The sequence below is a fragment of the Lethenteron reissneri genome, chromosome 24 (assembly GCF_015708825.2).
Source record: "Lethenteron reissneri isolate LAM-NWPU_2019-01 chromosome 24, ASM1570882v1, whole genome shotgun sequence".
Taxonomy (NCBI): Eukaryota; Metazoa; Chordata; class Hyperoartia; order Petromyzontiformes; family Petromyzontidae; genus Lethenteron; species Lethenteron reissneri.
This window is the reverse complement of record NC_083802.1, coordinates 16589846-16599379: the sequence shown is the minus strand read 5'-3', so window position 1 is coordinate 16599379 and position 9534 is coordinate 16589846. Positions and strand designations below refer to the sequence as shown.

The window sequence follows — 9534 nt, the reverse complement described above, 5'->3', positions numbered from 1 at the left end:
TCTTCTCTCGCTCTCTCGTCGCCTCGGCAGCTCGCGAACACACACGCCGCACGGTCAGGCCACGGTCTCTCGACATCATCGCTACAACATAACAGCGCTGACGACGACGGCGGTGGTGGTGGTGGTGGTGTGTGAGAAATCGCCGAGGAAGAAGAAGGCGGCGAGCAGCAGCTTTGGGCCCCTTCAATGTCGCGGTGCGATCCAGGCAGAGCGCCCGCAGCCGCCTCGTGCTAACGAGACGAGGGGGGCAGCGGGGGGCAGGGGCAGTCTCTACCCGGCAGTTCGGTTTTCATCGCTTGAATTCGGCATTTATTGGGATTGTATCATTATTCTTTGGTTCGCCACCATTGTTGAGTATTAGAGCGATTCGCTGTAGCTCGTACTGACGAGGAGGGTGGGAATTGCAGAGGCCCCCCCGGACGACGGGTGGCGGTGTGGTGGTGGTGGAGTGGGTTGGGGTGGTGTGTGGGTTGGGGGGGGGTCCCCGTTGTTTGGCGCAGTCGCCCTGAGCAGCAGCAGCAGGAGGAGGAGGGGGAAGCGATGGCGCTGCCGTGCGTCTGAGCTCGGGGTCGCCGGGGTGTTCGCGTCGGCTGTAGAGGCTGGCTCGGTGGTGGGGGGGCCTGTAAAGTCGGCTTTGTGTTGAGGTGGTGGGGGGGGTGGGTGGGGAGAGAGCAGTCGAGTCGGGGTTGTTTTGGGTTCGAGTCGGATTTATATCGCGTGAAGATCCGAGCTGGGTTAGATCGGTGCGGGTCGGATTTGGAACCGGGATCGGAGCGCGTCAGATTGCCGTAGGGGGTCACCACGGGTCGCGCTTTTTGAGTCTTTTTGTCCGATTCTGTCAAAGTTACATCGGATCGAGTGGGATCGGATCACAGATCCGTTTAGTTCAGGGTGACGCCTGGCTAAGGGGGGGGGGGCACATTGTGACATCTCCAGGCTCAGGCCAGGGTGGTCCTTATCGGTTCAAATCGTTTCGAGTTTGGATCGGAAGTCGTCAGCTCGGACAACGGCAGGGGCGAGGGGCCATTCAGTCATGAGCGCCGGCATCTCCCTCAGCGAGCTTTGCTGCCTCTTCTGCTGCCCGCCATGCCCCGGCCGCATCGCCTCCAAGCTCGCCTTCCTGCCGCCCGAGCCCACGTACGGCCTCCTGGCGGACGAGACGGGGTCTCGTTGGAGTCTGCGACTCACCGACCGCGCCGAGTGGCAGTACTCCCGCCGCGAGCTGGACGCAATCGAGGTCTCCGTCACCAGGTGGTGGACCGCAGCGGACGCACGGACGGATTCTGTTCTCTGCTGTGGTGGCTTGTGGTCTCATTCTCCATCCGTCCGTCCGTTCCTTCATTCCCCGACTCCACCGCCGCCACCAACATTCCCCACCCCACCCCACCGCAAATCCGTGACCCACACCGCCATCCTGCACGCCAGGTCATCGTAGTCAGGGCACGCGTTCTCACGGAATAATTTTCGGGAAAGCTGCATCGTCGTTGTCTCGTCGTGTCCGTCGTGCCAGCGCAGTCGGACGGACCGCCGATCGCCACTTTGTCGGTCGGTAACGGCGCTTAAAAGCGTTGACGGTCGGCATCGATGGTTTTCGAGGAATCGGGAGATTGCGAGTAATGTGGCAGGACCCCCGCGATTGGCAATACTTCCACCGGGTTTTTTTTTTCATCTGAACAGACCCAGTTAAAATGTATCCCTGGTCCTAACCCCCCTCCTCCTCTTCTTGGTTCTTTCGGTAAAGTCACGTAGAATGGAAATAATAAAATAATAAAAATAAAACAATAAAATAATTCTCACAACGTTTCGGCTACAACGCAAGTAGCCGTCCACAGGTGGAAAACAGGTCTGTCGAGGAGACTGAAACGTCGTGAGAATTATTTTATAATGTTTTATTTATTATTTATTATTTCCATTCTACGTGACTTTACCGAAAGAACCAAGAAGATGAATCCCTGCAGTCACGAAAGCTTTAAATCGAAAAATTTCCCTTCCTCCAGACATTAGTCCTTGGTCTCACTCTTATCTAGATTGTAACCCCCCCCCCCCCCCCCCGTGTACAGTGCATAACCGATAGCCAGAACCCGACCGATACTTTGAAATAAAATACGTAGACGTATAGCGTGTATTTAGCCCTGAGACACTTCCTACTATGAGTCATACTTTAACCATTAGTCAAACCTTGGCCCCATAATCAAATCTATAACTGACAAGAAAAACCCATTAAATCAGAAACAGTGTTATATGTTTGGAACTGCTGGGCCCATACACATACTCTAAACCATGAATAAGAAAAACAAACCCTCAACACTAATTGTTTATCATGACTTTAAGATAAACTCAGACCATTCCTAACGTTGGCCAGGCCACAACCCTTAATATGGTGAACCTTTATCACCGAGTCTTACCTCTTAACCTGACCCATACGATCAATGTATACCATAACCACAACCACTACCCCAGTCTTAGAAAACCCTTTAACTAGACCATGTGATGGAATTTAAAGTGAACCCTAACATCGTACCTATACTGTGAAACTTTGCCCTGACGACTACCCTAATTTAAGCCCTTAATCACTGCTCTCAGTATTCCCTGCCATTACCCAGACATTGACCCACACACACAGAGCCATACTGATAATCTGGACATTGAACCTGGTCACAAAACCCAAACATTTGTGCTCACCATTCACCAGACACTTGATCACTAACCGTAACCCATGCTAACACGTGACTTAAATATTTCCATAACTCCACTTGACCTATCCCCTAGTGAGTTGTAGTTTCCCTTTTGTTGCCCTGTGGTGGTTGTGATGATCGTGATTGCCTTCATAAATAATAGAACTGAAACCAGGGAGGGATCCACCCCAAAGTGACGTACATTTACATGTTCATAAAGAGGGTCCCAGCCCTGTGTTCTCTGTTCCCACCGATTGTGCCTTTTAGATGACGCACGGCAGTTGCCCTTGTGACACAACGGGGTCAAAATCGTGCTGACGAGGACCGCGAGCAGTCGTCACACCTTGTGCGAGCACTTTAACGAAGCGCGTCGCCTTTTTTGGAAGTCTCGTCACTTAGCACTGACCGCTCCCTACAATTTATACCAAATAGAAGTCGTCGCTAAAAGGATATCCTCCTTGTAGTAACACTCGCCCAGGGGATATTTGTGATGTGACTCTAGGGGGTGGCAATTAAAACATGTTAATCAAAACAACCATTGTGTAACAGTGCAAGCAATAGTTAAACATAACAGTCGGTCAGTGGACGTATTTGCTGATTTGTTTTTTTTCCAGCTGTTTATAATGGTGCCTGTGCTGTGTATCTTTGCGTGTTTATGTAGGCAACTGTGTGGAATGGCGACAAAAGCAATAATGTGCTGGAAGGGAGAGGAGGTGTTTGATTAGTGGGGTAGCAGGATTTGGCCTCTGGGGCCTCGTGTGTGCGTGTGAATGGTATGTGAATGATAAACATCGCCACGAGGGAGACAAAGGCGGCCGGGCGTGGTGCTGGCCACCCACCCCCTCGTGTGCCGTGCCAGCCTTCATAGGTGCTCGCGAACAGCACTTGCCCAAACAGTCTGTTAGGGCTACACAAGGGCGATCTTTGTCTTGCATATGAATGGTGGGAAGTGACACATGAAAAGGCATCCGCAATAGAATTTTGAAAGACGTACTCAGGATGTGGCCAATGAACATAATGGATACTTGGGGAGCTGTACAAAAAAAGCAAGGATAAAGAATTTCAAACGAACTAATTGCTTAGTGGGAATGAAAAAAACTAATTTATTCGATGGGAGTATCCCAGTCAGTGCCTTAACGTAAATAATTTTAACGTATAACCTCACGACAGGTCACTAAGACGAATATCTCTTAAGCGAGTGGGTCCTCCGCTACATTAAATCCGTCGCTTCTAAGAGCAATGCGTTAAAGCTCATTAAATCAACAGGGTTTGTCCGGATTCTTGCAATCTTTAAACTCGATAATTGGTTCTTTACCCTTCTATCTGGCAACAAAACTGACACCTTTTTGCAAGGAGTCATGTTTGCATAGACCGCAATACCTGCAGTCATAATACAAACAAAAGAACATAACTCTGATAATGTGCACTGTCCTTGAAGTTGATTGGTCCACACCCGAGACAGCTTTCCTTCGAGCCTAGTCTCATATGGGTTGGACCAGATGACGCCAAAGGCGCACAACTCAAGGACAATGCACCATCAGAGTATGAGAGCTCGGGGCAAGCATCTACACTATGGGGACCTCATTTGCCAGTAAAAATATGATAATTGGTTCTTTACCCTTCTATCTGGTATTATGACTGCAGGTATTGCGGTCTATGCAAACATGACTCCTTGCAAAAAGGTGTCAGTTTTGTTGCCAGATAGAAGGGTAAAGAACCAATTATCATATTTTACTGGCAAATGAGGTCCCCATAGTGTATCTTTAAACTCATTTAGCTGCAGAGCACTTTACAGCGGTGGCAGGGAGGCTGAGCTCCTTCATTGTTGGGAGGAATTTGCCAGGCTCGTGTGAACGAGGCCAGGGCGTGTTCATTTAGGCTGCCCAGCCCACAGGAGGCATTTGCAAATTTGACGGTGGCACGGAAGTGAACCACAACCTCGCAAAAGTGGCCTCACAGAGAACACTCCCTGTAGAGTAGACGAGCCAGCCAGCATGTCTATTTTTGGTACCCTTGCCTGTGCGATTGTCTGGGGTCAGTTTTTACCTGGTCACGATGTCTGGCGTTATTATTCAGGCAGCGAGTATCGGCTGTTGTGTTCCACCGTGTAATGCAGATGTCCTCGGAGCCTCTTGAGCGCCTATTATTTCCGTTTTTGCTGAAACCATTAAATCTGCTGTTGTGCATCCAGCAAAATCAATAGCCGTGTTATATGGCAGGGCACTCGTTTGTGTGTGTATGCATATATGGCAATTGGAAACTGGCTGACTTTTTTTTTACTCTAACAGCTCTGCTGTGTGTTTCAATGAAATTAATAATAAAAAACAATCTATATGTTTGATTAATTTCTGCCCAAATAATAAGTGATTGATAATGTACCTGATTAATTTCTCGATACAATTTACTTGGCGGGGGGGGGGGGGGGGTGGATATTCACGTGGGCTCGTTATGCTGCCACAAGTACCCTGCATGTAAGTAGATGCTTTGTGGTAGATTGCATTTCATAGCCTGTCCTATGCTCGGATAATTACCAGATTGCTTCTTGAGGGAATGATGGGGAGGGGGGTTTTGAGTTGGCATAAAAAAACTCAAAATTTATATGATTGCAATTAGACAATTATGTAGCACATGTCCGTCGTCAAATTACGCTTAGCAAATGTGGTAAAAAAAACAAGTTTGCAGCTTACAGCGGAGCATGTGACTTGCATTACAAGTGCAATATTATGCTTTCATGTCGACTTAATACCCTAGTTGTAGACGTGTTTGTTAATTTAATTATTGTTTAGTGGATTATTTGGGAGGCTTTATTCCTCCGCTGAAATTCATGCCAATTCAAATTATCCACACCAAAAATGTCACTTTAAATAGACATCAATTAGCCACGATTAGTTACGTTCATTTTTTCTTACATTTAGAGAGTGTGTAGTGGCAAATTACTGCAATGTAAGTTTAATCTTGGCACTTGCATCGTTAAATGCTGCTGGAAGCACACGCATCTCTATTATTAATAACGCATTCTCAATCAGTGCCTTATTTTACCAGCTGCGACTAATTAAGTTTATTTTGCCTGGAGTCACATGAGAAAATATGTTATTTGCAAAAACTTATACAGTATAGGTAAATTCTGATAATAGGGATGTCACCCTCCTTTCTCCAGTTTGTGTATCCTACTTCCAGGGCTGTTTCTCTTCTGTCTCTTCCCCACATCTTCCACCTTTTTCCTTCCCCCCCCCCATTTCCCCTCGTCTCCCTCCTCGGATTCTCTTCTCCCCGTGCCACGGACGAGTCCTTAACGTACGACCCTTCCCCAACCCCCTTGGGCCCCGATCCCCCCGCAGGACAAGCAGGGGCAGTCGGCTGGCGTGCATGTTCGTGCGCTGCGCGCCGGACGCGCCGTTCACGCTGCTCTTCTCTCATGGCAACGCCGTCGACCTGGGCCAGATGAGCAGCTTCTACCTGGGGCTGGGCACGCGCCTCGGCTGCAACGTCTTCTCCTACGACTACTCGGGCTACGGGGGCAGCTCGGGGAAACCTTCCGAGAAGAACCTGTACGCCGACATCGAGGCGGCCTGGCACGTGCTGCGCAACAGGTGCGCCGTTGTTTTCCTCGTCGTCGTCGTAGTGGTGTCCGTATTTCGTCAACCCGCAGCCGCGTAATGCATTGGTTTTCGCCGGTGACATTTGGTTTGTTCGTGCTTTCAACGACGATACGCGCTTCGATTCGTGCGTGCAAGAGTTTGTTGTTGGTCTTACATTTCGGGCTAATAGGGAACGGTGGTGCAGTAGTTGGCACGCTACTTTGAACCTGTGTCCCATGACTTTTGAGTTCTGGCCTTGCCAACATCAGTGGCGAGTCATATCTAAATCGGTCCTGCTCCCCCCCTTCTCCTCCTTTGACCAATCTTGTGAAGTATCATTCAACAACTCTTATGATCGACACGGTAGAGGGATGCCTTATTCGAGCAGTGTATTGACAAAGCGCTATATACGTTAGGATAATACAGTGAACCAAGACATGCAAATGGAGCCAAAACATTGAGAATGCATACAATTTCGTAATAATTTTATTATAATATAATCCATTCTTTAATGAAAGTGCCATCCCGATTCGCGACAGTTGAATCGCTGGGGGATGAATCATTGCATTTAATACAGATTAAAGAAATAATGGCAAGTCTTGCACTCACAATACATGCATTGAATTGGGACGATGAGAAAGACTAGCAATTGATGCAAATGATCTGCTAATGTTACCTTTAAGATAATGGATAGAACATTCAAGACAGAAAATACATAAAAACGTCACTCAATAAATACATTCCTGAATCGAATCATGACCAGGAGCTGTGACAGGTCATCAAATTGTGAATCATGACATGCTTCTTGGTTACTGTTGCTACTGTTAGTTTTTCTTGCCAGTGCTGGTGTGGCAGTGTTCGACTCGCAGTCAAAGTTACGCGTTTAAATCCAGTGGCACGACAACCGTGATTGTCCTATGGATAGACTGTTCTCAGCTAGTTGCCCAGGGACTGTCAACATTTGAGCATTTTATTAGGCATTTTATTGCCAAGTTACAATATGCATACATCTAGGTGTGCACACTCCTGATTTACTACCTATTACATCGGCTATTTGTGCAAGACCTGTAAGCCAAGTGCTGGAATTTTTAACGACATTGATATGCGTAATGGATTGTGCGAGAGAGATGTGCCCAAGGCAAGTAAGTTGACTCGATCTCCAGGTTTCTCTGCATCAATACAGGATCATGACCCCGTTCATCATTGACAAGGATCGGTGATTCCTTGAGGCTGCGTCGGTGTTTCTTTTTTGCTGCCAAACGTGTTTTTGAAAACACAACTGGAGTGTTCTTCTTGGTTCTTTCGGTAAAGTCACGTAGAATGGAAACAATAAAAATAATAAAATAAAACATAATAAAATAATTCTCACGACGTTTCGGCCACAACGCAAGCAGACGTCATCAGGTGAAGACGTTGTGGCCGAAACATCGTGAGAATTATTTTATTATGTTTTATTTTATTATTTTTATTGTGATTTTACCGAAAGAACCAAGAAGATGAATCCCTGCAGTCACGAAAGCTTTAAATCGAAATTCAACTGGAGTGTTTTGAAATTCTCCGAATGTATTGGATTTTCTGGCAGGAAAATAGTTTTTGGTTTAATTGGAGCCTCCTGTGATGCTCCTCGCTGTTCACAAATAAAATTACACCCCTTTTTGTCCAGGACAACCTCGCTGAAGTCTTAAGATTATTTTTAAGGATTGTTGTCCAATTGATTGTTGGGCTGATTTATTTTTGAAAGTATGTATTTCTTTTTCATTAGAGAAAAACGGGCTGCCTGGAGAGAAAGCCCATACGTTCAAGGGAGTCACTCAATATTCTACAAGTATAGGTTCACAAACTAACTCTCTATACTGTTATATACTGCCATTCTCAAAAATTAGTGGTTTGGGGAGTTTCACCACAGGTAACCACTGGAGTCTGTCTGTGCTGTTTAAGTTTGTAATGCAAGAGTATTTCACTGGTGGGGGGGGGGGGACATTGTTTTATAACTTGACGAACAATATTCATTTGTCTTATCCTTGTTAGGCCATGGGCAACCTAAGCTGGATGTATTGTTTATAGAGACTCTTGAATGTATTCTCAATATGTTTGTAATTTTCTGAAACTCGTGTTACGGAACAGATTTCAGACTACCAATCATAATCTGGAGGAGTGTTGCTGAATGGATGGCCGCAGCTGTGATAGGTTACTGCTGGAATTGGGTTCGTTCACTCTTGTAGGCCTGACTTGAATAATGAATGACCAGGGAAGAACTGCAAAGTCGAGTTACGTAAGTTACTATTCTCCCTGGCTTGGAGGAGTGGCGGTTTCTTTGTGCAAATAGCTCAAAGTGATGGTGCAGCATGACCGTAATCTCAAGATAATGGTCCAGCATTACATAATAGTAAGATGATTGTGCATTGTAGCCTGACAAAAAAACTATCTATGTGAACAATTGAGTGTTTTTTATTAACCCTAATTGAGATTTGCTAGTTAATTCGTGGGTCAGAGAGCACCGAGTTCTTACCACTGAGATGCTGGGTTATTATTTTGCGTTTCAGTCTACCGCGACCAAACAGGGTTTTTAAGTGTAGCAAGTTGATGGATTAACTGATAATTACTAATATATTTGTAGCTAATGTCTATGCAAAAAAGTACATCCTATAAAATGTTGTTATTTACTTCATTTGGACAAAAATCCGACTGAGATTAAAAAAAAAAAAGCAGTTTGACTGCAATGCAATGAATGTCTCTACAGCTGGGCAGTGTGGGGAAGTGCAACGCCTCAAGTGCGGGTCAGAGGTCACTCCGAGATCTCTAAACTAGGTCTGTGATATCTCCTTTTGTGTGCCGTTCTCTAACTTGGGGTGATGCACTGCTCAGAGAGCTCCGAATGGGCATGGCGTGACACTGATAGCACTTTCAGGATACAAGAAACAAATCCCGATGCACCGTAAATTCACGTGTTGTGTTATAGTGAAAGTTCACAATGGTTGAACATTAAACATATTTTAGAACCCTTTGCCAATCCACTGCTGGATGAAAGCCTCCCCTTTTCCACTTCAGTCAATGGGGAGTTCATTAACCGTACATCACCACTTTGGATCAATGCATGTCGGTGAAGGCTCGGGGGCCCAGGATCAATTCGGACATCACTCATCACATGGTCAGAAATCTAACTGGGTAGCCGGCTTCATCGCGCAGTTTGCGGGCCACCCCGCAGACTGATAGTGTACGTACGTATGTTGAACTCCCTTCACACCCTATGTAGCCAACCGTGCTAATCGGACATGCAAGTG

At 46.5% G+C, this 9534-nt stretch overlaps 1 protein-coding gene across 1 annotated transcript in view; it reads left to right on the top strand.

Annotated features, from left to right (window-relative positions):
* The first annotated feature begins 524 nt into the window (after positions 1-524).
* Positions 525-9534, top strand: part of LOC133346693 (alpha/beta hydrolase domain-containing protein 17B-like) — a 33376-nt gene continuing 24366 nt past the window's right edge. Inside the window, exons 1-2 of the mRNA XM_061558489.1 lie at positions 525-1251; positions 6014-6265. Coding sequence (XP_061414473.1) covers positions 1034-1251; positions 6014-6265 — 470 coding nt within the window. The 5' untranslated portion in view covers positions 525-1033. The remainder of the gene's footprint in view (positions 1252-6013; positions 6266-9534) is intronic.